Source organism: Petromyzon marinus, chromosome 69 (genome assembly GCF_048934315.1).
Source record: "Petromyzon marinus isolate PM22_M1 ecotype Great Lakes invasive population chromosome 69, UKy_Petmar_22M1.pri1.0, whole genome shotgun sequence".
Classification (NCBI taxonomy): domain Eukaryota; kingdom Metazoa; phylum Chordata; class Hyperoartia; order Petromyzontiformes; family Petromyzontidae; genus Petromyzon; species Petromyzon marinus.
Window position 1 is genome coordinate 6,192,443 of NC_133735.1, and position 27,880 is coordinate 6,220,322.

General features: G+C 46.2%; 2 protein-coding genes across 3 annotated transcripts in view; one reads left to right on the top strand and one right to left on the bottom strand.

Annotated features, from left to right (window-relative positions):
- Positions 1–669: 669 nt before the first annotated feature.
- On the bottom strand, positions 670–25,594 carry LOC142906695 (uncharacterized). Of its 2 annotated transcripts, XM_076055024.1 has the most exons (8): positions 25,459–25,594; positions 22,238–22,494; positions 19,070–19,113; positions 17,888–17,969; positions 13,803–13,939; positions 9,808–9,865; positions 3,265–3,319; positions 670–1,838 (listed from the first exon to the last, which is right to left on the bottom strand). In XM_076055024.1, exons 2-8 carry the CDS (start codon positions 22,437–22,439, stop codon positions 1,706–1,708), a joined length of 711 nt encoding a protein of 236 aa, XP_075911139.1. In that variant the 5' UTR covers positions 22,440–22,494; positions 25,459–25,594; the 3' UTR covers positions 670–1,705. The 2 variants fall into 2 exon arrangements, with proteins under 2 accessions (XP_075911139.1, XP_075911138.1); XM_076055023.1 differs by lacking the exon at positions 25,459–25,594 and having other exon boundaries at positions 22,238–22,653.
- An 843-nt stretch (positions 25,595–26,437) lies between these two features.
- The window catches only part of ZNF407 (zinc finger protein 407), a 61,657-nt gene continuing 60,214 nt past the window's right edge, over positions 26,438–27,880 (top strand). The window contains exon 1 of the mRNA XM_076055119.1: positions 26,438–26,601. The gene's annotated coding sequence lies outside the window, so the exon portion shown is untranslated. The remainder of the gene's footprint in view (positions 26,602–27,880) is intronic.

The following is a 27,880-nucleotide window of genomic DNA, read 5'->3' on the forward strand; positions in this document are numbered from 1 at the left end:
GTTTAAAATGAAAAAGCACGCGTTCTGGGTTTTACAAAAATTCGCTTAAAACTCGCACGAGGAAACACTCTTCCCCGTGAGATGTCCTGCACCACCACCACCCCTGCCATGCCCACGGCACGGCTGCTGCAAGCGATTTAAAAAAAAAAAATGCGAGGGAATGAGAAGCCGAAACAAAATACATAGGATGATGACGACGAGGAGCGAGGGGGGGGAAAACCAACTCCCAATCATTCGAATACCCCGCTGTTGATATTCTTAGTTTTTTCGGTAAAGTCACGTTGAAGAGAAACAACAAAATAATAAAATATATGCAAAACAATAAAAAAATTCTCACGACGTTTCGACCATAACTCAAACGGTCATCTTCAGGTGAAGATGACCGTTTGAGTTATGGTCGAAACATCTTCAGGTGAAGATGACCGTTTGAGTTATGGTCGAAACGTCGTGAGAATTTTTTATTGTTTTATATATATTTTATTATTTTGTTGTTTCTCTTCAACGTGACTTTACCGAAAAAACTAAGAATATGAATTACTGCAGTCACGAAAGCTTTAAATCAAAACCCCGCTGTTGCTTTGAAACCGACGGATGGAATGGACGGCCGGTGGGCCTCTGCTTGCAGAACCTTTAATGCCGTAGGCTTCTCGCGAGTTGAATGAATCCACGTTCGAAGGGCAAATTTATTTTATTTTCGACTTTTTTTTTTTAAAACGTCCACGTCGTACAGCCCGAGACCCATAGTCTCATCACAGACCCAGACTCGTAACACAGTAGAGACCCACAGACTCATCGCACAGCAGAGACCCACAGACTACTCGCACAGCAGAGACCCACAGACTCGTCACACAGACCCACAGACTCGTCACACAGCTGAGACCCATAGTCTCATCACAGACCCAGACTCATCACACAGACCCACAGACTCGTGACACAGCTGAGACCCATAGACTCATCACAGACTCAGGACACAGCAGAGACCCACAGATTCATCACACAGACCCACATACTCATCACACAGACCCACAGACTCGGCACACAGACCCACAGACTCGGCACACAGACCCACAGACTCATCACACAGACTTACAGACGCGTCACACAGCTGAGACCCATAGTCTCATCACAGACCCAGACTCGTCACACCGTAGAGACCCACAGACTTAACACACAGCAGAGATCCATCGTCTCATCACAGACCAACAGACTCTGTCGCACGGACTCGCACACAGAGACCCACAGACTCATCACACAGAGACCCACAGACTCGTCACACAGCAGAGACCCATCGTCTCATCACAGACCCACAGACTCTGTCGCACGGACTCGCACACAGAGACCCACAGACTCGTCACACAGCTGAGACCCATCGTCTCATCACAGACCCACACTCTGTCGCACAGACTCATCACACAGAGACCCACAGACTCTGTCGCACGGACTCGCACACACAGACCCACAGACTCGTCACACAGCTGAGACCCATCGTCTCATCACAGACCCACAGACTCATCACACAGAGACCCACAGACTCTGTCGCACGGACTCGCACACAGAGACCCACAGACTCATCACACAGTAGAGACCCACAGACTCATCACACAGAGACCCACAGACTCATCACACAGAGACCCACAGACTCTGTCGCACGGACTCGCACGCAGAGACCCATCGGCCCAGGGGAGCCATGGGGTGGCGGCGCGTTTCAAACGGCGCGCTCGACGAACTGCAACAGAGCCATGCTGGCCCGGACGGCGCTCGTGAGCGCCGACTGCAGCCGCTCGTTGAGATGCTCCTCCAGCTCGTAGCCACCGCCGCCGTTGTCGGGGGCCTGCGGCCTGAGGAGGTGCGGCAGGGTGGCAAATCGGCCCTCGCCGTGGGCCCACACAGGCAGAGACAAAGGTTCCCCGTGTAGCCTTAACGGAGCGGCAGGGCGAGTGCCGTTGTGAAGAGCTTCGTACCTCATCGGATTCCTCCAGGCGACATAAATAATCCGATTCGGTCTCAAGGACGTCCGCGAGACGTCTCACGGACGTCCGGTAGACGTCTCAGTCTCACAGACGTCCGCTAGACGTCTCACAGACGTCCGGTAGACGTCTCAGTCTCACAGACGTCCGGTAGACGTCTGTCTCACAGACGTCCAGTAGACGTCTCAGTCTCGCAGACGTCCGGTAGACGTCTCAGTCTCACAGACGTCCGGCAGACGCCTAGCGGAAGTCCGGCAGACGTCTCGCGGACGTCCAGTGGTAGTCTCACCACCAGCGTTGGACGTGTGTGTGTGTGCGCGTGTGCGTACGTGTGTGTGTGTACGGCTCCAGTTTAACAGCAGAGGTCTCACTCCGAATCAGTCGAGCGGCAATATCTTTTCATCGGTTGCGTAACGCTGTGTGGAAGCTACCTGGTCTGTCGCTCCGCACTAAGCTTCAGGTCTTCTCGGCCACGGTCATTCCCTCCCTTCTCTACGCTTGCGAAACGTGGACCCCCCTAATGGAACATCTTCGCCGGTTAGAAACATTTAGGCTGGCCTGCCTACGATCCATCCTGGGTTTAACCAGACTGGATTGTGTGAGGAGCTCACAAATCCTTGAAAGATCTGGGCACGGTCCCATCGGTGAGCTCCTCCGGCAGGCAAGGCTGCGTTGGCTGGGTCATGTAGCCCGCATGCCCAGCCACCGCATGCCTAAACAGCTTTTGTTCGGCCGGATCGAGGGGGCTAAACGGGCGCGGCACGGGCTAGAGATGAGACGGAGTGATGTGGTACGGGAGGACGTGGAGCTGAGTGGACTTGCCGATGACTGGTACCAGCGGTGTCAAGATCGGCCTCTGTGGAGGAGGCTCGTGAAGGACGCTACTGGGCAGTTGGAGGCAGTCGCCCTCCAACAACAACGGAGGGCGGAGGAGCGACGCTCACAACGAGCGGAGCGCCGGGTGGCTAAAGCACAGCAGGTTGGCACAGTAGGGGACACAGGTGGTGGATCAGCCAGGCATCTCAGTCAGTCGACCTGTGGCACCTGGGTCTGCCCCGTGACCTGCCAGCGGGGGCGTTCGACACTTCACATGGCCTCAATGTGCACATGGCCTGGCACAAGCATCGTGGTGACGTCACCGTCACTTAGTGGCGAATGGCGGTTGTTTTTGTTGTTGTACGTGTGTGTGTACGTGTGTGTGTACGTGTGTGTGTGTACGTGTGTGTGCGTACGTGTGTGTGCGTGTGTACGTGTGTGCGTGTGTGCGCGTGTGTGTCCACGTGTTGAGTCGACTCACGCTGTCGCCACTGCTAACGAGCGGTGGTAGTCACAGGAGTGTTGGCTCAGCATGTCTGAAGACGGAGTGGGATGGTGGGGTCAGAGCGAGAATGTGAAGCGGGCAAAGGCGCAGACCCTGCAACCGCTGCCAAGAGATTAGGGCTGAACGACTGATCGATTTCAAATCGAAATTCGAAACATTGCCATGAGCAAATGGCAAAGGCTGCGATTTTTTTCTTGCGATTTGAAAAATCCCTATTGGACTTAATGTAATGGTTTTATCTTTTATTATTATTATAACTGCATTCATTTAACTTAACAATTGTCATCCGTTTGCTGGTTCAATTTCAATTAAAACATTTTAATAAATTAAATACATGTCGGAAGCAATTGATGTCTTTTAAATTCTCATCCTTGCATTATAATGTACAGAGCAGTTAATATTTTGATGGTATCGTGTGGGAATGCTCCCGTCGCGTGTTTTACATCTATTACACAGCGAATATTGAACCTGAAGCTTCACTTGAATATTTTTTTTTTATCGCAAATCAAATCGCAATATCAGAAAAATCGCGATTGGATATTTTCCCCAAAATCGTTCAGCCCCGCGAGAGTTTCAACGCCCCCCCACTTAAACACAGGCGGAGATGAAATTTTGACTTAAAAAAGCTTTCCCGACTGCATGAATTCATTTTCCGTGCTTTGTCTCGGTAAAGTCACGATAAAATAAAAAAAGTTAAAAAAATATCACGACGTTTCCGTCGCAACACAAGCATGTCGTGTCATCAGGAAGGTCGTGATATTCTCTTGATTTTGTGTTATTTTATTGTTATTTTTTTTATGTCTACAGCAAAAACCTTGCATTGCGAGTAACTTGGTGGTCTGCGAGTGTTTTGCAAGACGGGCAAACATTTTAATTCAATGTTAACTTGGTAAACGATCGAGGGTCTTAGCAATACGAATCAAAATATAAAACAATTATTATTCTTGGTTCTTTCGGTGAAGTCACCACCACGTAGAAGGGAAACAATAAAATAATAAAAATATAAAACAATAAAATTATTGTAAAACAATACAATTATTATTCTTGGTTCTTTCGGTAAAGTCACCACGTGGAAGAGAAACAATAAAATAATAAAAATATAAAACAATAAAATAATTGTAAAACAATAAAATTATTATTCTTGGTTCTTTCGGTAAAGTCACCACGTGGAAGGGAAACAATAAAATAATAAAAATATAAAACAATATTTTTATTATATTCTTGGTTCTTTCTGTAAAGTCACCACGTAGAAGGGAAACAATAAAATAATAAAAATATATAAAACAATAAAATTATCACGTTTCGACTGCAACACAAGAAGCAATCATCCCCAGGTGTGAAAACCACAGCAAGAAAATTTGAAAAAAAATATTTCTGTGGTTTTCACACCTCATGATGATTGCGTCGTGAGAATTTTATTGTTTTATATTTTTATTATTTTATTGTTTCCCTTCCACGTGGTGACTTTACCGAAAGAAACCAAGAATAATAATTGTAGTGTTTTACAATAATTGTATCGTTTTACATTTTTTATTATTTTATCGTTTCCCTTCTAACGTGGTGGTGACTTTACCGAAAGAAACCAAGAATATGAATCCCTGCAGTCACGAAAGCTTTAAATGAACAAAAAACATGCAACAGACCTGTCGGAGCAAGCGAGCGTCAATAGCGCCGACGTCAACCCCTGTCGTGTGCGTACCCATTTGCTGCCGTTTACGTTCTGACCCCGTGGCCCTTAACGGAACACCTGTGACGCAAAGAGCTTCAGAGCTCATCCGATTCATCCCTGCTGCATTAATATAAATGACGATTCTGGGCGAACAGCGCCACGCCCGGCCGCCTTTTTCGTCCCCGCCGGCGGCGATGTTTACCGCCACTACGACTCGTCTTGGGGCCGAGTCGACCACGGGGAGTCCCGTGGCCGGTTTCGGGTCATCGTCGCCGGCGGTGTGCCGGGCGCACGCCACCTCCCCCGTTAAAGATGCCCGTGGCTCCGTGACGCACACACGCGCAACATTGTGCACGTTTCCATTTAAAGGTTTCGTGACTGCAAGGATTAATCTTCTTTGGTTCTTGCGGTAAAGTCACCACCACGTGGAATGAGAATAAAATAATAAATTGATGAAATAAAATAACACAATGAAGCTCTTTCAATGCTAAAATTCTGTGCTAATTCCTTTGTCAAGGGGTGCCTCTGTGGATGTGTATGCTTTGACTTTAACATAGCCATTTCTGTGACCAGTCACAAGCTAATCATTCAGCCGTTTCAATGCTAAATTCTATGCTAATTCCTTTGTCAAGGGGTGCCACTGTGGATGTGTATGCTCTGACTTTAACGTAGCCATTTCTGTGACCAGTCACAAGCTAATCACTCAGCTATTTCAAAGCTAAATTCTATGCTAATTCCTTTGTCAAGGGGTGCCTCTGTGAATCTGTATGCTTTGACTTTAACATAGCCATTTCTGTGACCAGTCACAAGCTAATCACTCAGCTATTTCAATGCTAAATTCTATGCTAATTCCTTTGTCAAGGGGTGCCTCTGTGGATGTGTATGCTTTGACTTTAACATAGCCATTTCTGCGACCAGTCACAAGCTAATCACTCAGCTATTTCAATGCTAAATTCTATGCTAATTCCTTTGTCAAGGGGTGCCTCTGTGGATGTGTATACTTTGACTTTGACATAGCCATTTCTGTGACCAGTCACAAGCTAATCACTCAGCTGTTTCAATGCTAAATTATTTGCTAATTCCTTTGTCAAGGCGCTCTGTTTCTTCTCACACAGCTTAAAGGTCGCGATCCGAGCGTGGCTTTGTTCGCTCCAGCGCTGTCCTCCAGACAGTCTCGTCCCTTCGCCTGATGAAGGCCGCTTGTGTTGTGGCCGAAACGTCGTGAGAATTTTATTGTTATTTTATTTTATCAATTCATTATTTTTTTCTCATTCTACGTGGTGGTGACTTTACCGAAAGAACCAAAGAAGACATATGCATGTTGTACGTGTGTGCGCATGCGCGTGTACGTTGAACTTCTTTCGCACCAACGTACGTAGCCAACCGTGCTAATCGGAGGTGTGGGGGAAGGACAACAAACTGTGGGTCTCTATGTGTGAGTAGTCTGTGGGTCTCTACTGTGTGAGTGGTCTATGGGTCTCTACTGTGTGAGTGGTCTGTGGGTCTCTACTGTGTGAGTGGTCTATGGGTCTCTACTGTGTGAGTGGTCTGTGGGTCTCTACTGTGTGAGTGGTCTGTGGGTCTCTATTGCGTGAGTAGTCTATGGGTCTCTACTGTGTGAGTAGTCTGTGGGTCTCTACTGTGTGAGTGGTCTGTGGGTCTCTACTGTGTGAGTGGTCTGTGGGTCTCTATTGCGTGAGTAGTCTGTGGGTCTCTACTGTGTGAGTAGTCTGTGGGTCTCTACTGTGTGAGTGGTCTGTGGGTCTCTACTGTGTGAGTAGTCTGTGGGTCTCTACTGTGTGAGTAGTCTATGGGTCTCTGCTGTGTGAGTGGTCTATGGGTCTCTGTGTGAGTAGTCTATGGGTCTCTACTGTGTGAGTGGTCTATGGGTCTCTGTGTGAGTAGTCTATGGGTCTCTACTGTGTGAGTAGTCTATGGGTCTCTACTGTGTGAGTAGTCTATGGGTCTCTACTGTGTGAGTAGTCTATGGGTCTCTACTGTGTGAGTGGTCTATGGGTCTCTGTGTGAGTAGTCTATGGGTCTCTACTGTGTGAGTAGTCTATGGGTTTCTTTATGGGTAGCCTATGGGTCTTTACTGTGTGAGTAGTCTATGGGTCTCTACTGTGTGAGTAGTCTGTGGGTCTCTACTGTGTGAGTAGTCTGTGGGTCTCTACTGTGTGAGTAGTCTATGGGTCTCTACTGTGTGAGTAGTCTGTGGGTCTCTACTGTGTGAGTAGTCTATGGGTCTCTACTGTGTGAGTAGTATATGGGTCTCTACTGTGTGAGTAGTCTATGGGTCTCTGTGTGAGTAGTCTATGGGTTTCTTTATGGGTAGCCTATGGGTCTTTACTGTGTGAGTAGTCTATGGGTCTCTACTGTGTGAGTAGTCTGTGGGTCTCTACTGTGTGAGTAGTCTGTGGGTCTCTACTGTGTGAGTAGTCTGTGGGTCTCTACTGTGTGAGTGGTCTATGGGTCTCTACTGTGTGAGTGGTCTGTGGGTCTCTACTGTGTGAGTAGTCTGTGGGTCTCTACTGTGTGAGTAGTCTGTGGGTCTCTACTGTGTGAGTAGTCTGTGGGTCTCTGCTGTGTGAGTGGTCTGTGGGTCTCTACTGTGTGAGTGGTCTATGGGTCTCTACTGTGTGAGTAGTCTATGGGTCTCTACTGTGTGAGTAGTCTATGGGTCTCTACTGTGTGAGTAGTCTATGGGTCTCTGCTGTGTGAGTGGTCTATGGGTCTCTGTGTGAGTGGTCTATGGGTCTCTACTGTGTGAGTGGTCTATGGGTCTCTGTGTGAGTAGTCTATGGGTCTCTACTGTGTGAGTAGTCTATGGGTCTCTACTGTGTGAGTAGTCTATGGGTCTCTACTGTGTGAGTAGTCTATGGGTCTCTACTGTGTGAGTGGTCTATGGGTCTCTGTGTGAGTAGTCTATGGGTCTCTACTGTGTGAGTAGTCTATGGGTTTCTTTATGGGTAGCCTATGGGTCTTTACTGTGTGAGTAGTCTATGGGTCTCTACTGTGTGAGTAGTCTGTGGGTCTCTACTGTGTGAGTAGTCTGTGGGTCTCTACTGTGTGAGTAGTCTATGGGTCTCTACTGTGTGAGTAGTCTGTGGGTCTCTACTGTGTGAGTAGTCTATGGGTCTCTACTGTGTGAGTAGTATATGGGTCTCTACTGTGTGAGTAGTCTATGGGTCTCTGTGTGAGTAGTCTATGGGTCTCTGTGTGAGTAGTCTATGGGTTTCTTTATGGGTAGCCTATGGGTCTTTACTGTGTGAGTAGTCTATGGGTCTCTACTGTGTGAGTAGTCTGTGGGTCTCTACTGTGTGAGTAGTCTGTGGGTCTCTACTGTGTGAGTAGTCTATGGGTCTCTACTGTGTGAGTAGTCTGTGGGTCTCTACTGTGTGAGTAGTATATGGGTCTCTACTGTGTGAGTAGTCTATGGGTCTCTACTGTGTGAGTAGTCTATGGGTCTCTACTGTGTGAGTAGTCTATGGGTCTCTACTGTGAGTAGTCTATGGGTCTCTACTGTGTGAGTAGTCTATGGGTCTCTACTGTGTGAGTCGTCTATGGGTCTCTGTGTGAGTAGTCTATGGGTTTATGCTATGTGAGTTCATGGGTCTCAGTTTGAGTAGTCTAAGGGTATCTGTGAGTAGTCTATGGGTCTCCTTCTGGGTCGCCTATGAGTCTCTGTGTGAGTAGTCTATGGGTCTCTGTGCGCGTGGTCTATGGGTATCTGTGTGAGTAGTCTATGGGTCTGTCTTAGTAGTCTATGGATCTCCATGTGAGCAGTCTATGGTTCTCTGTGAGTAGTCTATGGGTCTCTACAAGTAGTATATGGGTCTCTGAGGCTATGTATATCTGAGTGAGTAGTATATGGGTCTCTGTGACGAGCCTATGGGTATTTGTGTGAATATAGTAGTCCAGTGTGTAGTGTATAGTTGTGTGTAATGCATAGTAGTGTAGTGTCTCGTTTCGTGTATAGTAGTCTAGTGTATACACTGATTATTTTTTACATTTTACACCGTGAGTCTTGAGCTATACCTGTTGGCTTGCCTGGCTGAAACCACCAAAAGTAGATCATTAGACCTCGTTTGCCAGTACCAACATGTAACAATAGGGTTTTTCCCCTTTTGTTTGGCAACAAAATGGGGAAAAACCCTATTATTACATGTTGGTACTGGCAAAGGAGGTCAGTGATATAGGAATAGGTTTTACCCTTTTAACTGGCACAAAAACTGACACCTTTATTCAAGGCATCATGTTTGCAATAACCACAACACAAGCAGTCAAAATGCAAACAAAAGAGACAACTCTGATAATAATATGCACTGTATTATCAGAGTTATCTCTTTTGTTTGCATTTTGACTGCTTGTGTTGTGGTTATTGCAAACATGATGCCTTGAATAAAGGTGTCAGTTTTTGTGCCAGTTAAAAGGGTAAAACCTATTCCTATATCTTGTTTCTGGCAAAGGAGGTCTCATAATGAGGTCAATGATGTAGATGCTCACCCCGAGCCCTCATTACTTTGATAGTGGCATTGTCTTTGAGCTGTGTGACGCCTTTTGGCGTCATCTGGTCGAGCACCAATTTTTGTTGAGGCTCAAAAGAAAGCCGTCCCTTGGTGTGGACCAAATCAGTTTCAAGGACAATGCATCATCATATTATCATAGTATGTTTTTTGTTTGCATTTTGACTGCAGGTATTGTGGTTAATGCAGTAAACGTAAATCCTTGTAAAAAAAGGTTTCAGTTTTGTTGCCAAAAGAAAGGGGAAAACCCCTATTATTACAAGCAAAAGTAAATTAATCGTAGTCATTGACAAAAATAATACACTTGTAACGTGTAATTCTTACCTGAATCTGAAGTTGTAGTCATGTTGTCGCAATGCATCGCTTGAAAATAGGGATCCTCCTAGAACGTAGAATCGACGGTGTCAGAGACGAGTCTGTCTGTGACTGCCGATAGACACCAGCAGAGACCAGTCGTCCGATCTGTGTGAGTAGTCTATGGGTCTCTGTGTGAGTCTATGGGTCTCTGTGTGAGTCTATGGGTCTCTGTTGGAGTAGTTTATGGGTCTCTGTGTGAGTCTATGGGTCTCTGTGTGAGTCTATGGGTCTCTGTTGGAGTAGTTTATGGGTCTCTGTGTGAGTCTATGGGTCTCTGTTGGAGTAGTTTATGAGTCTCTGTGTGAGTCTATGGGTCTCTGTGTGAGTCTATGGGTCTCTGTTGGAGTAGTTTATGGGTCTCTGTGTGAGTCTATGGGTTTCTGTGTGAGTCTATGGGTCTCTGGTGAAGTAGTCTATGGGTCTCTGTGTGAGTCTATGGGTCTCTGTGTGAGTCTATGGGTCTCTGTTGGAGTAGTTTATGGGTCTCTGTGTGAGTCTATGGGTCTCTGTTGGAGTAGTTTATGGGTCTCTGCGTGAGTCTATGGGTCTCTGTTGGAGTAGTTTATGGGTCTCTGTTGGAGTAGTTTATGAGTCTCTGTGTGAGTCTATGGGTCTCTGTGTGAGTCTATGGGTCTCTGTTGGAGTAGTTTATGGGTCTCTGTGTGAGTCTATGGGTTTCTGTGTGAGTCTATGGGTCTCTGGTGAAGTAGTCTATGGGTCTGTGTGAGTCTATGGGTCTCTGTGTGAGTCTATGGGTCTCTGTTGGAGTAGTTTATGGGTCTCTGTGTGAGTCTATGGGTCTCTGTGTGAGTCTATGGGTCTCTGTGTGAGTCTATGGGTCTCTGTGTGAGTCTATGGGTTTCTGTGTGAGTCTATGGGTCTCTGTGTGAGTCTATGGGTCTCCGTTGGGAGTAGTTTATGGGTCTCTGTGTGAGTAGTCTATGGGTCTCTGGTGGAGTAGTCTATGGGTCTCTGTGTGAGTAGTCTATGGGTCTCTGTGTGAGTAGTCTATGGGTCTCTGTGTGAGTCTATGGGTCTCTGTTGGAGTAGTTTATGGGGCTCTGTGAGTCTATGGGTCTCTGTGTGAGTCTATGGGTCTCTGTGCGAGTCTATGGGTCTCTGTTGGAGTAGTTTATGGGTCTCTGTGTGAGTCTATGGGTCTCTGGTGGAGTAGTTTATGGGTCTCTGTGTGAGTAGTCTATGGGTCTCTGTGTGAGTAGTCTATGGGTCTCTGTGTGAGTCTATGGGTCTCTGTGTGAGTCTGTGGGTCTCTGTTGGAGTAGTTTATGGGTCTCTGTGTGAGTCTATGGGTCTCTGGTGGAGTAGTCTATGGGTCTCTGTGTGAGTCTATGGGTCTCTGTTGGAGTAGTTTATGGGTCTCGCTGTGAGTCTATGGGTCTCTGTGTGAGTCTATGGGTCTCTGTGTGAGTCTATTGTTCTCTGTGTGAGTTTATGGGTCTCTGTGTACGTCTATGGGTCTCTGTTGGAGTAGTTTATGGGTCTCTGTGTAAGTCTATGGGCCTCTGTGTGAGTCTATGGGTCTCTGTGTGAGTCTATGGGTCTCTATGTGAGTCTATGGGTCTCTGTGTGAGTCTATGGGTCTCTGGTGTAGTTTATGGGTCTTTGTGTGAGCCTATGGGTCTCTGTGAGTCTATGGGTCTCTGTGTGAGTCTATGGGTCCCTGTGTGAGTCTATGGGTCTCTGTGTGAGTCTATGGGTCTCTGGTGGAGTAGTTTATGGGTCTCTGTGTGAGTCTATGGGTCTCTGTGCGAGTCTATGATTCTCTGTTTGAGTAGTTTATGGGTCTCTGTGTGATGAGTCTATGTATGGGTCTCTGATTGAGCAGTCTGTGGGTCTCCGTGCGAGTCTATGGTTCTCTGTGTGATGAGTCTATGGCTCTCTGTTAGAGTAGTCCATGGGTCTCTGTGTGAGTCTATGGGTCTCTGTGTGATGATATGACTATTGAGTCGTTTATGGGTCTCTGTGTGAGTCTGTGGGTCTCTGTTGGAGTAGTTTATGGGTCTCTGTGTGAGTCTATGGGTCTCTGGTGGAGTAGTCTATGGGTCTCTGTGTGAGTCTATGGGTCTCTGTTGGAGTAGTTTATGGGTCTCGCTGTGAGTCTATGGGTCTCTGTGTGAGTCTATGGGTCTCTGTGTGATGATATGACTATTGAGTCGTTTATGGGTCTCTGTGTGAGTCTATGGGTCTCTGTGCGAGTCTGATTCTCCGTGTGATGAGTCTATGTATGGGTCTCTGTTTGAGCAGTCTGTGGGTCTCTGAGTAGTCTGAGTCTGTTTGATTAGTGTATGGGTCTCTGTCATGAGTAGTTTATTGGTCTCTGTGTGATGTGTCCATGGGTCTCTGTGTGAGTCTATGGGTCTCTGTATGAGTAGTTTATGGGTCTCTACTGTGTGAGTAGTCTATGGGTCTCTGTGTGAGTAGTCTGTGGGTCTCTACTGTGTGAGTAGTCTATGGGTCTCTACTGTGTGTGAGTAGTCTGTGGGTCTCTACTGTGTGAGTAGTCTATGGGTCTCTACTGTGTGAGTAGTCTATGGGTCTCTACTGTGTGAGTAGTCTGTGGGTCTCTACTGTGTGAGTAGTCTGTGGGTCTCTACTGTGTGAGTAGTCTGTGGGTCTCTACTGTGTGAGTAGTCTGTGGGTCTCTACTGTGTGAGTAGTCTGTGGGTTCTCTACTGTCTGAGTAGTCTGTGGGTCTCTACTGTGTGAGTAGTCTATGGGTCTCTACTGTGTGAGTAGTCTGTGGGTCTCTACTGTGTGAGTAGTCTGTGGGTCTCTACTGTGTGAGTAGTCTGTGGGTCTCTACTGTGTGAGTAGTCTGTGGGTTCTCTACTGTCTGAGTAGTCTGTGGGTCTCTACTGTGTGAGTAGTCTATGGGTCTCTACTGTGTGAGTAGTCTGTGGGTCTCTACTGTGTGAGTAGTCTGTGGGTCTCTACTGTGTGAGTAGTCTGTGGGTCTCTACTGTGTGAGTAGTCTGTGGGTCTCTACTGTGTGAGTAGTCTATGGGTCTCTACTGTGTGAGTAGTCTATGGGTCTCTACTGTGTGAGTAGTCTGTGGGTCTCTACTGTATGAGTAGTCTGTGGGTCTCTACTGTGTGAGTAGTCTGTGGGTCTCTACTGTGTGAGTAGTCTGCGGGTCTCTACTGTGTGAGTAGTCTGTGGGTCTCTACTGTATGAGTAGTCTGTGGGTCTCTACTGTGTGAGTAGTCTGTGGGTTCTCTGTGTGAGTAGTCTATGGGTCTCTACTGTGTGAGTAGTCTGTGGGTCTCTACTGTGTGAGTAATCTGCGGGTCTCTACTGTGTGAGTAGTCTATGGGTCTCTACTGTGTGAGTAGTCTGTGGGTCTCTGTGTGAGTAGTCTGTGGGTCTCTACCGTGTGAGTAGTCTATGGGTCTCTACTGTGTGAGTAGTCTGTGGGTCTCTGCTGTGTGAGTAGTCTGTGGGTCTCTACTGTGTGAGTAGTCTATGGGTCTCTACTCTGCGAGTAGTCTGTGGGTCTCTACTGTGTGAGTAGTCTGTGGGTCTCTACTGTGTGAGTAGTCTGTGGGTCTCTACTGTGTGAGTAGTCTGTGGGTCTCTATTGTGTGAGTAGTCTGTGGGTCTCTACTGTGTGAGTAGTCTGTGGGTCTCTACTGTGTGAGTAGTCTATGGGTCTCTACTGTGTGAGTAGTCTGTGGGTCTCTACTGTGTGAGTAGTCTATGGGTCTCTACAGTGAGTAGTCTGTGGGTCTCTACTGTGTGAGTAGTCTGTGGGTTCTCTACTGTCTGAATAGTCTGTGGGTCTCCGTATGAGTAGTCTATGGGTCTCTGAGTGAGTCTGTTTTCCTGTTTGAGTCTATGTACATATGTATGTTGAACTTCTTTTGCACCACCCTTCGTAGCCGGCCGTGATAATCGGAGGGTGTTGTTGTTGTTGCTGCTGCTGCTGTTTGTTGGTGTTTACCTGTTGGTTCATGTCAGGAGAGAGTGGTTGACCGTGCAGGATGCTGCGGAGACAGCGATGATGGTCGAGCACCAGGTTCTGGATGCATTGCAACGAAACTTGCTGCTGCAGGGTGACTTTTGCCAATATGTCTCTCTCTGTGTGAATGATAACAACTGTCACCTCTCATCACCTGAGTGGCGGTGATGTCATCAACGCCACGGCCACCACTATCATCACCACTATCGTCACCACCATCACCATTGTCACCGCCACCGTCACCACCACCTTCACCACTGTCACTGCCACCACCACCACTACCGTCAACACCGCCACCACTATCGCCACCAACATCACCACCGTCACCACCATCACCATTGTCACCGCCACCGTCACCACCACCTTCACCACAATCACCACTGTCACTGCCACCACCACCACTACCGTCAACACCGCCACCACTATCGTCACCACCACCATCACCACCTTCACCACCATCACCATTGTCACCGCCACCTTCGTCACCGCCACCTTCGCCACCGCTACCACCTTCACCACCATCACCACCGCCACCACCACCACCATCACCACTGTCACCGCCACCATCACCGCCACCACCACCATCACCACTGTCACCGCCACCGTCACCACCACCGTCACCACCACCATCACCACTGTCACCACCACCTTCGCCACCGCTACCACCTTCACCATCACCACTGTCACCACTGTCACCACCACCTTCACCACCATCACCACTGTCACCGCCACCTTCACCACCATCACCACTGTCACCGCCACCATCACCGCCACCACCACCATCACCACTGTCACCGTCACCACCACCGCCACCTTCACCACCATCACCACTGTCACCGCCACCGTCACCACCACCGCCACCTTCACCACCATCACCACTGTCACCACCACCGTCACCACCAAAACCAATATGCCGCCATTGGCCACTAAGTGACGGTGGCATCACCACAGCGCCTATACCAGGCTAGGTGCACTTTGAGGGAGGAGACACGTGAAGTGTCGAAGACTCTCGCTGCTGGCAGGAGATCACGGGACAGACCCAGCAGGTGTCATGCGTTGTGGCTGCCTGAGATGACCACTGGTATATGCACCACCAGCTGTAAACCACCCCCCCTACAAAATCCAGGACCTAATCAATGATTGGAGTTACTCAAAAATTAAAAGTGATCCTACTAACAGCCTAACGATAAAAACCAACAAGATCATCACTAGTTCGACGTCCCTAATCGAACCAACTAAACGTCCCTCCCTAAAACCCTCGGCTGCAAGACCTCCCAGATTCTATGGTCTTCCCAAGATCCATAAAGAAGGTACCCCACTATGACCCATCGTGTCCACGATCAACTCCCCTACCTACAAGCTAGCCCGTTTTTTATCGGATACTCTGCTTCCCTTCACTGCCAAGACCACCTCAGCGGTACTTAACTCAACCCAATTGGTTTCTATGGTCAAGGACATTGTACTATCTCCTGACGATATCCTCGTCAGCTTTGATGTGGTCTCTCTGTTCACCAAGGTCCCAGTGCCTGACACCATAACAATAATTGTAGACTTGGTCCAAACATGGACTGAACCCTGATGTACCTGCGCTGGTTAGGCACTGCCTCACCAACACTTACTTTACCTGGAATGGCACCTTCTACAAACAAAATGAGGGTAACCCTATGGGTCCCCCCTTGTCACCAGTGATAGACAATGTTTTCATGGAGAAATTTGAATCGGACGCCATCCAGACATCCACCCTTCGTCCTTCCCTGTGGAAGAGATATGTGGATGACGCTTTCGTCATTTGGCCAGATGGCCTCCCAGCTTTGAACCATTTCCTATACCACGTCACTTCCAGACACCCATCCATCAAATTCACCAGAGAAAGATGGCAAGCTGCCATTCTTGGATGTTCAGTTTGAGAGGAGACCTGATGGCTATTTGGGACATTCTGTTTACAGGAAGTCCACCCACACAGACTCCTACTTGAAGCCTGATTCCCACCACCACCCGGCTCAAAATAATTCTCTCATCAAAACATTATACCATAGGGCTCATTGCATTTCTGACCAACACCAACTGGTCAGTGAATTAAAACATGTACCTCTGGCCCTCAAGATGAACGGATACTCTGACCGTACCATCCGCCAGGCTGTTTCTCCCACCATACGGAAACAACCACCTGATACTCCCATCAAAATCATCACACTGCCATACCTAGCAGGCGTTACCAAAAAGACTTCCAAAATTCTAAACAAACACAAGATGCAGGTCCGGTTCAATACAGTACACAAAATCCGCGATCCGATCCCATCCGTAAAAGATGTAATCCCCGACTTACAGTACCCCGGTGTTTACAAATTGAGTTGTACCTGCGGCGACCGCTACATCGGGGAGACAAAACGACGTATTTCTGCCCGGATCCGCGAGCACAAATCAAGATTTGAAACACGGCAGAACGAATTCTTCGGCCGCGGCTGATCATTGCCTCAACGCGGCGGGCTCTCATTACATTGTCTTCTCCGATACCAAAGTGCTGTGCAAACCTCGCGGTTATTACCGAAGGTTCGTCCGTGAAGCCATCCAGACGTACAAGCGTAGACGCAACTTCAACCGAGAGGATGGTTTTAAATTGAGCAACCATTGGACGGGGTGTCCACCAACCAAGCCAAACTTTAGCTGCCCTATAATTGCACAGACGTTTCCGTTTCTGCCAGTGGGCTGAAATCGCTTTCACGCAGTGCACCATCGCTTCTCCCGAACCCCCTGCAGCTTAACAAAAGGCGGCTTAACTTAGCCCCTCCCCTCCCACGTCCCTTCCTGGCTCCCCCCCCCCCCCCACCCTTGACCTGTCTATATAAGCTCGGGTGTCTCAAGAGCTCTTCACTTGATACAGCTATTCTGCTGCGACTGTTCCACCTGATGACGGAAGCTTGTGTTGCCTCCGAAGCGTCGTGCTTTAATTGAGTTGTTTTCATTTATTTTATTTTGCCCACGCGACTTTACCGAAAAAAACCGAAGCGTATGAACCCTTGCAGTCACGTAAGCTTCAAATCTATAATTAGTGTATAGTAGTGTATAGTAGTGTAGTGTATAGTAGTGTAGTGTATAGTAGTGTAGTGTATAGTAGTGTAGTGCATAGTAGTGTAGTGTATAGTAGTGTAGTGTATAGTAGTGTATAGTAGTGTAGTGTATAGTAGTATAGTAGTGTAGAGTAGTGTAGTGTATAGTAGTGTAGTGTGTAGTAGTGTAGAGTAGTGTAGTGTATATTGTAGTGTAGAGTAGTGTAGTGTATAGTAGTGTAGTGTATAGTAGTGTATAGTGTAGTGCATAGTAGTGTATAGTGTAGTGTATAGTAGTGTAGTGTATAGTAGTGGTGTGTATAGTAGTGGTGTGTATAGTAGTGTAGTGTATAGTAGTGTAGTGTATAGTAGTGTAGTGTATAGTAGTGTAGTGTATAGTAGTGTATAGTAGTGTAGTGTATATTGTAGTGTATAGTTGTGTAGTGCATAGTTGTGTGCAGTGTATAGTAGTGTAGTATATAGTGTAATGTATAGTAGTGGTGTATAGTGTAGTGTATGGTAGTGTAGTGTATAGTAGTGTAGTGTATTGTAATGTATAGTAGTGTATTTTATAGTGTATAGTAGTGTAGTGTATAGTGTAGTGTATAGTAGTGTAGTGTATAGTAATGTATAGTAGTGTATTTTATAGTGTATAGTAGTGTAGTGTATAGTGTAGTGTATAGTAGTGTAGTGTATAGTAGTGTAGTGTATAGTAATGTATAGTAGTGTATTTTATAGTGTATAGTGTGTGTAGTGTATAGTGTAGTGTATAGTAGTGTAGTGTATAGTAGTGTAGTGTATAGTAATGTATAGTAGTGTATTTTATAGTGTATAGTAGTGTAGTGTATAGTGTGTGTAGTGTATAGTGTAGTGCATAGTGTAGTGCCGTAGCGATGATACACTACTCCGCTACTCCTGACGTGCCCGCCTCTGGCTCGACCGCCTCAATGTGAAACTGTAATCGTCATCTCTGTATCCACAACATCAGCCGTACGCAATAAGAAGAAGTGTAATAGATACCCAAGTTGTTGATGATTGTATTCAAGTCAGAAGGGTATCCGTCTCCGCCAAAATCATCGGGCATCGCTTCCCTCCTGTGATTCTGTAACGAGTCACCAAGTCTCAAGGTTGATTCTGTGCGACCAGTGGGTGGGTGAATGTGTGGGTGAGTAAATGAGTGAGTTAATGAGTGGGTAAATTAGTAAGTGGGTGAATGTGTGCGTGGGTGGGTGAGTGAATGAGTGGGTGAATGATTGAATGAGTAGGTGGGTGGGCGGGTGAGTCGGTGGGTGAGTGAATTAGTGAGTGGGTGAATGTGTGGTGGGTCGGTGAACGAGTGGGTAGGTGGGTGAATGAATGGATGGGTGAATGAGTGGGTGGGTGAATGTGTGGGTGAGTACATGAGTGCGTGGGTGAGTGAATGAGTGAATGAGTGGGTAAATTAGTGAGTGGGTGAATGTGTGAGTGGGTGGGTGAGTGAATGAGTGGGTGAATGATTGAATGAGTAGGTGGGTGGGCGGGTGAGTGGGTGGGTGAGTGGGTGGGCGGGTGAGTCGGTGGGTGAGTGAATTAGTGAGTGGGTGAATGTGTGGTGGGTCGGTGAACGAGTGGGTAGGTGGGTGAATGGATAGGTGAATGAGTGGGTGGGTGAATGTGTGGGTGAGTGGGTGATTACATGAGTGCGTGGGTGAGTGAATGAGTGGGTGAGTGAATGAGTGGGTAAATTAGTGTGTGAATGTGCGAGTGCGTGGGTGAGTGAATGAGAGGATGGGTGAGTGAATGAGTGGGTGGGTGAGTGAATGAGTGGGTGGGTGAATGTGTGAGTGGGTGGGCGGGTGAATGTGTGGTGGGTGGGTGAACGAATGGGTAGGTGGGTGGGTGAATGAGTAAGTGGGTGAGTGAATCAGTGGGTAAATGGGTGGGTGAATGTGCGAGTGGGTGGGTGGGTGAGTGAATGAGTAGGTGGGTCATTGAGTGGGTGGGTGAATGAATGGGTGGGTGAATGAGTTAGTGGGTGGGCAGGTGGGTGGGAGGGTGAATTACTGAGTGGGTGAATGTGTGGTGGGTGGGTGAACGAGTGGGTTGGTGGGTGGGTTGAATGAGTAAGTGGGTGGGTGAATGAGTGGATCAGAGAGACACCCAGACCCAGGGCTTGAACCCAGAATCTCGGTGTCACCCGGTGCTGCTGCATTAAAAAAATACCTCATGGTCTTCGATCGCACCTCCATCGCACATCATCCACTGCCCTGCATGCACAAACGAAGACAAAAGACCCCCCCCGTATAGCCTTTCAACAGATCCTTGGGGGCAAGTGCCGTGAGTAGCGAGTAATAACAGCGACGAGGGGGTGGTTTTGGGCCCAGCAATCCAAACGCCTGCACGGCCGCCTTTGTCTCCCCAGGCGCTGACGTTTGGTAACTGAGTGGGTAAATTAGTGAGTGGGTTGGTGGGTGAGTGAGTGGGTTGGCAACTGATAGTGTGAATGAGTGAGTGGGTGAATGTGGGAGTGGGTGGGTATTAGTGGGTGGGTGAGTGAATTAGTGGGTGGGTGAGTGAGTGGGTGAATGAGTGGGTGAGTGAATTAATGGGTAGGTAAGTGCATGAGTGGGCAGGTGGGTGAATGAGTGGGTGGGTGAATGAGTGAACGAGTGGGTGGGTGAACCAGTGGGTGGGTGAACGAGTGGGTGGGTGAACGAGTGGGTGGGGTGAACGAATTGTAACGTCGTCTGCCTCGGCGTAGCAGCATCGTCGCACACGAGGCGTCGAGATACTGCTGGACGCTTCGAGACGCTACCGCTAGACGTGCCTCAGGTTAGTGTGGGTTCGATCCTGACCCTGATGATGCCTGCTCTATATATGGAGTCTGCGTCTCTCTCTCATCATTATCATCATCACGGTGGCTAGGAGATGTTAACTACCTCGCCTGGTACGCAGGTCGTGGTTTCGATCCTGACCCTGATGATGCCTGTTCAATATATGGAGTCTGTGTCTCTCTCTCTCTCATCATTATCACCACGGTGGCTAGGAGATGTTAACAACCTCGCCTGGTACGCAGGAGGTCGTGAGTTCGATCCCGATCCTGACGACGCCTGCTGCTGCTGTATATTTTGAGTCTGCGTCTCTCTCTTATCATCATCACGGTGGCTAGATGTTAACTACCTCGCCTGGTATACAGGAGGTCGTGAGTTCGATCCCGACCCTGATGATGCCTGCTGCTGTATATTTGGAGTCTACGTCTCTCATCATCATCACGGTGGCTAGGAGATGTTAACTACCTCGCCTGGTACCCAGGAGGTCGTGGTTTCGATCCCGACCCTGATGATGTCTGCTGCTGTATATTTGGAGTCTACGTCGCTCATCATCATCATCGTCACGGTGGCTAGGAGATGTTAACTACCTCGCCTGGTACGCAGGAGGTCGTGGTTTCGATCCTAACCCTGACGACGCCTGCTCTATATATGGAGTCTGTGTGTCTCTCTCTCATCATCACGGTGGCTAGGAGTCTGTTGAGCTATCATTTATTATGCCCAGGTCGCTTCTGAAAAGATCTACCACATATAGCAGCTCATTGGGGCCATATCTGGTAAGATTAAAAAAAATGATTTAATTTCCCCCCGCACCCCCAGCGTTTGGCATTGCTGCTACATTGGCATTGTTGTTGAAATGGCATTGTTGTTACATTGGCATTGTTGTTACATTGGCATTGTTGTTACATTGGCATTGTTGTTGAATTGGCATTGTTGTTATATTGGCATTGTTGTTACATTGGCATTGTTGTTACATTGGAATTGTTGTTGAATTGGCATTGTTGTTACATTGGCATTGTTGTTACATTGGCATTGTTGTTACATTGGCATTGTTGTTGAATTGGCATTGTTGTTACATTGGCATTGTTGTTACATTGGCATTGTTGCTACATTGGCATTGTTGCTACATTGTTGCTACATTGGCATTGTTGCTGCTACATTGGCATTGTTGCTACATTGTTGTTACATTGGCATTGCTGCTGCATTGACATTGCTGCTACATTGGCATTGCTGCTACATTGACATTGCTGCTACATTGGCATTGCTGCTACATTGGCATTGCTGCTACATTGACATTGTTGCTGCATTGACATTGTTGCTACATTATTGTTACATTGGCATTGTTGCTACATTGACATTGTTGCTACATTGGCATTGCTGCTACATTGACATTGCTACTACATTGGCATTGTTGTTACATTGACATTGCTGCTACATTGACATTGTTGCTACATTGACATTGCTACTACATTGACATTGCTGCTACATTGACATTGCTGCTACATTGACATTGCTACTACATTGGCATTGTTGTTACATTGACATTGCTGCTACATTGACATTGCTGCTACATTGACATTGCTGCTACATTGACATTGTTGCTGCATTGACATTGCTACTACATTGACATTGCTACTACATTGGCATTGCTGCTACATTGACATTGCTACTACATTGGCATTGCTGCTACATTGACATTGCTACTACATTGGCATTGCTGCTACATTGACATTGCTACTACATTGGCATTGCTACTACATTGACATTGCTACTACATTGGCATTGCTACTACATTGGCATTGCTACTACATTGGCATTGCTGCTACATTGACATTGCTACTACATTGGCATTGCTACTACATTGCCATTGTTGCTACATTGACATTGCTGCTGCATTGACATTGCTGCTACATTGACATTGCTGCTACATTGACATTGCTGCTACATTGGCATTGCTGCTACATTGACACTCGTGCACAGCACGTGCCCCTGGTGTTGTTGATACACTTGGGCTACGCCCATCCCCAGACCCTTATAAAGAGTTTTCCTTGAGAGGCTGACCCCTCTGCTTGATGACGACCGCTTGGTGTTGCCATGGAAACGTCGTGATTTGTTTCATTTTATTTCCAACTAAGTGACTTTAACGAAATAACCAAAGAGAAGGTTTAGTTTTAGTCTCGATGGGTCTCTATGGTTCTCTGTGGTTCTCTATGGGTCTCTGTGTGTCTCTATGGGTCTCTATGGGTCTCTGTGTGTCTCTATGGGTCTCTGTGTGTCTCTGGGTCTCTGTGTATCTCTATGGTTCTCTGTGTGTCTCTATATGTCTCTGTGTGTCTCTATGGGTATCTGTGTATCTCTATGGGTCTCTGTGTATCTCTATGGGTCTGTGTATCTCTTTGTGTCTCTCTGTCTCTATGTATCTCTATGAGTCTCTACGTATCTCTGTGAGTCCCCATGCGTCTGTAATTTCCACATGACAACGATGACAGCGGCAACGTCGTTGAGCGATCGCCTTCCGTGGTAAAATGTAAAAATTTATTTTTTTATAGTTTAGTTTAATTACCACGGCCGTCACCGCCACCACAGCCGCCACCACCACCAGCGCCACCACAGCCGCCACCACCACCACCGTCACCACAGCCACCGCCGCCACCGCCATCACCACAGCCGCCACCACCACCACCACCACAGCCGCCGCCGCCGCCGCCGCCACCACCAGCGCCGCGTCTCGGTGCGGAAGCTTCGTAGAAATCAACTGACGCCATCTCCCCGGGCAGCCACGGCCTTCTCCGCGCCGTCCCCGCTTTGCCAACGCCGCAGCTGCGGACGCAGATTCAGGCCCAACGGCGAACGGTGAGCCGAGCGAGCGCCGAGCCTGACGCGGCCGTGACGAAGAAGACACACGGCCGCTGTGAACCTGACACACGGCCGCTGTGAACCTGACACACGGCCGCTGTGAATCTGACACACGGCCGCTGTGAACCCCATGAGAGAGACACACACACACACCCAGCATCAAGAAGATGGCCGTGGTGAACATCACACGACCATTACAAACCTGAAACGGCCACTATTAACCTGACACGACCACTATGAACCTGACATGACCACTATGAATCTGACACGACCACTATGAACCTGACATGACCATTATGAATCTGACATGACCACTATGAATCTGACATGACCATTATGAGTCTGACATGACCACTATGAATCTGACATGACCACTATGAATCTGACATGACCACTATAAATCTGACATGACCACTATGAATCTGACACAACCACTATGAATCTGACATGACCACTATGAATCTGACATGACCACTATGAATCTGACATGACCATTATGAATCTGACATGACCATTATGAATCTGACATGACCACTATTAACTTGACATGACCACTATGAATCTGACACCACGTGGTGCCGCCGTTGAACCTGGCCATTCATAAATCACGAAACGTCGTGATTCATTTTATTTCTTTATACCTACGTGACTTTAGCGAAAGAACCAACGAGTAATGTTTCTATTTATATAAAGATACCGGTTGGAAAACTCCACGAGCTAAGTGGAAAAATACCGTAGAGGTAAAAACGAATAAAACTTTTTTTAAAAAAGTTAATTTTTTTACGAATAAAACTTTTTAAAAAATTATTTTTTTTATACTTTTACCTCACCAGGTACAGCCCGCTGAGGTATTTATTAACTTAGGTAAGATAAAAAAATAAATGAAAACAACCTACGTTGTATGAAAGCTTCAAATCTAGAATTTGTTAACTTATTTTGTAAGGAAGTTAAAGCAACAGAAGTTGCTTATCGTAAGTGTGGGGGTTTTTAAAATGTAAAACATTTTTTGTAAACGCTCCTAAACATTCATATTCTTGGTTCTTTCGATAAAGTCACGTAGAAAGGAAATAATAAAATAATAAACCAATCAAGGTATCACGACGTTTCGATTGCAATCATAATGAGGTGTCAAATCCACAGCAAGAAATGTTTGATTGTTTTAATAATTATTATGTTATTGTTTCCCTTCTACGTGGTGACTTCACCCAAAGAACAATAATTTTAGTGTTTTACAATAATTGTATTGTTTTATATTTTTTTTATTTTATTGTTTCCCTTCTACGTGGTGACTTCACCGAAAGAACCAAGAATAATAATTTCATATTTTTATTATTTTATATTTTTATTAGTTTATTGTTTCCCTTCTACGTGGTGGTGACTTTACCGAAAGAACCAAGAAAAATAATTTTATTGTTTTATATTTTTATTATTTTATTGTTTCCCTTCTACGTGGTGGTGACTTTACCGAAAGAACCAAGAATAATAATTTTATTGTTTTACAATAATTTAATAGTTTTATATTTTTATTATTTTGTTTCCCTTCTACGTGGTGGTGACTTTACCGAAAGAACCAAGAATAATAATTTTATTGTTTTACAATAATTTAATAGTTTTATATTTTTATTATTTTATTGTTTCCCGTTCTACGTGGTGGTGACTTTACCAAAAGAACCAAGAATATTAATTCAATTGTTTTATATTTTTTATTATTTTATTGTTTCCCTTCTAACGTGGTGACTTTACCAAAAGAACCAAGAATAATAATTTTATTGTTTTACAATAATTTAATAGTTTTATATTTTTATTATTTTATTGTTTCCCGTTCTAAGTGGTGGTGACTTTACCAAAAGAACCAAGAATATTAATTCAATTGTTTTATATTTTTTATTATTTTATTGTTTCCCTTCTAACGTGGTGACTTTACCAAAAGAACCAAGAATAATAATTTTATTGTTTTACAATAATTTTATTTTAAATTTTTATTATTTTATTGTTTCCCTTCTACGTGGTGACTTTACCGAAAGAACCACGAATATTAATTCAATTGTTTTATATTTTTATTATTTTATTGTTTCCCTTCTAACGTGGTGACTTTACCAAAAGAACCAAGCATAATAATTGTATTGTTTTACAATAATTTTATTGGTTTATATTTGTATTATTTTATTGTTTCCCTTCTAACGTGGTGACTTTACCAAAAGAACCAAGAATAATAATTTAATTGTTTTACAATAATTTAATTGTTTTATATTTTTATTAATTTATTGTTTCCCGTTCTACGTGGTGGTGACTTTACCGAAAGAACCAAGAATAATAATTGTATTGTTTTACAATAATTTTATTGTTTTATATATTTTTTATTTTATTGTTTCCCTTCTAACGTGGTGACTTTACCAAAAGAACCAAGAATAATAATTTTATTGTTTTACAATAATTTTATTGTTTTATATTTTTTATATTATTTTATTGTTTCCCTTCTGCGTGGTGACTTTACCGAAAGAACCAAGAATAATTGTATTTTACTTTACCGAAAGAACTAAGAATATGAATCCCTGCAGTCACGAAAGCTTTAAATCGAAATATTTTGTTCACTCAATAAAAAAAATAGTTTAGATTTAAGCCCTGAGGGGAGTGGGTGGGGGGGGGCACTTATATATTAACTTTAACATAATTTAAACAGTAACACACACGTCAAATATTAGTCGATTTTTTAGTCACTGTTTAATTTGCAAAAAAAATTAAACGGTAGTTGTTTTAAACATTTTTAACGCGTTCAAAGATTACCTGAGGACACCAATATATTTAATTTCACGTAATTTAAACACAATAACACACACGCACGTCGAAACTTAAGTCACTGTTTACATTTGTAAAAAAATAAAATCATAAAAGTTGTTTTAAAAAATAATGTACGCGTTAAAAAATTACCTCAGGACTTTGCGGGGGGGTTGGTTGCTAATGAGGGAAATATTTAATTAAATACGTCATGGTGGGGGGGGAATTCGTCACGCGCTCAGATTTTTTCCCGCCAAAACCCCCTCTCCTCCCCCGCCGCGGTCACATGACGTCATCTCCCCGCTTGACGATCGCGCGGACGTGACGTCATGTAGCCGGTGTGCGGCCGTCGTCGAATCGTCTCTCTCTCTCCCTCCCCGCCCTTAACATTTCCGATCATCCGATTGGACGACATTCGAGCAGCTGCTTGGGTTAGGCCAATGGGAACGGTCGACCCTGGGGGATGCGGGGGGGGGGAAACTCACAAGCGGGCCAATAAAACTCGAGGATTTCAACCGAGGCGCTTATACGTATTGGGGAATTCGAGTACATTTATTGAACGAACTCTAGCGTGACATTTATTACTATGCATAGGGGTGGTTCTGCCTTACTCGACCAATCAGGGAAGGGAACGGAGGGGGTATTGGGGGGCTTCAACTCAACCAATCAGGGAAGGAAACAGGGGGTTGGAGGGGGGGTGGTGGGGGGTTGTGGGGGAGCCTTCAACTCAACCAATCAGTGAAGGGAACAGGTCGGGGGGTGGGGGGGGCCTTCAGTTCAACCAATCAGGAAAATATACAGAGGGTTAGAGGGGGGTGGTGAGGGGGTGGTGCCTTAAATTCAACCAATCAGGAAATGGAACAGTGGGGGTGTGGGGTGGAGGGGGTTGTCGGGAGGGCCTTAAACTTAACCAATCACGGAAGGGAACAGTGGGGGGTAGAGAGGGGTTGAGGGCGATGGTGGAGGGGGGGGGGCTTCAACTCAGCCAATCAGAGAAGAGAACAGAGGGAGGAGGTTAGGGGGGGGAAACTCCAACTCAACCAATCAGGGATGAGAATAGGGGTGGGGGGGGGTGTGGCGAGTTGGTGGTGGAGGACTCAAACTCAACCAATCGCGGGGAAGGGAACAGGATGGTAGGGGGGAGGGGGGGGAGCTCCTCCACCTCAGCCAATCAAAAGGAGAGAAGCGCGCGCGGGCGCCTCCCCCCACCGCACGGGGACAGCTACGGAAGGCGACACGAGGAGCGAAAAGGCGATCGCGAATTACCCCCCCCAGCAACCACCCCCTGACAACATTGTAAGTTTTAATGTTTTAATTGTCTGTCTTTATCTTTTAAAACGTCGGTTGCGCATAGAATACAAGTCGGGCGGGGGGGGTGGAGGCGTGTACGGTTGATAACGATGAAGAATAATTCCACACCGCCTTTTAAGATTCGATAATTGTTCGTTTGTTTAAGTGCGCCCACCACCACCACCCCCACCACCACCCACAATTCGCTTATTTATAATTTCGAGCGAAGGCTACGGAAAGCCGCGCGCTGGCCTTTTGTGGTCGGAATTAAAAAATCGCGCTTCTAGCGAGGGTGGAGGGAGGAATGTTTCCAGGGCCCGTCTATGGGTGGTGGTGGTGAATAATGAGGCAGTTGGACCCAAAAAAAAATATATAAAATTTGTTTTAACAATTAAAACGTTGTCGAGGCTTAATCAGTCGCCCGTCACGACGTTAACGACAACGCAACGCCGCTCGTCGTGTAACGTCGATGCATTTGACGTTAAAAGAATAACAATAACAACAAAAATCGATGAGGGGGAAATTATCTCCCGCCCGTCCCCACCACCTTAGGCCTTAAGGCCTCGGTCTCTCCCCGCCCAGCCCCCTACACACACGGCCCACGCATTCAGGAAAGGCCGTAGGCGTGGCGGTGACCTAGGCCCCGATTCCGTAAAACTAATTATTTATAATTTAAAATGTTAAAAGCAATTGGATCGATTGCTTTGTTATTGCGAAGTTTAAAAAACATCTACTGCACGATACTTTTGCTTTTATTGTAAAACTGACAATCGCGCTGTGCTGTAATCGGCCTTGGTCGATCGGCTGATGGATGAATAACCTCGACTCGCACAGAGACTCGCAGATACTCAGAGACACTCATAGAGACACTCACATAGAGACACAGAGAGACACTCATAGAGACACACATAGAGACACTCACATAGAGACACAGACACTCACAGAGACACACATAGAGACACTCAGAGACACTCATAGAGACACTCACATAGAGACAGAGAGACACTCATAGAGACACTCACAGAGAGACACTCACAGAGAGACACTCATAGAGACACACATATAGACACTCAGAGACACTCACATAGAGACACTCATAGTGACACACAGACACAGAGACACTCATAGAGACACTCATAGAGACACTCACATAGAGACACAGAGAGACACTCATAGAGACACTCATAGAGACACTCATAGAAACATAGAGACACTCATAGAAACAGACACATAGATACCCATAGACACACACATAGAGACACTCATAGAGACAGAGAGACACGCA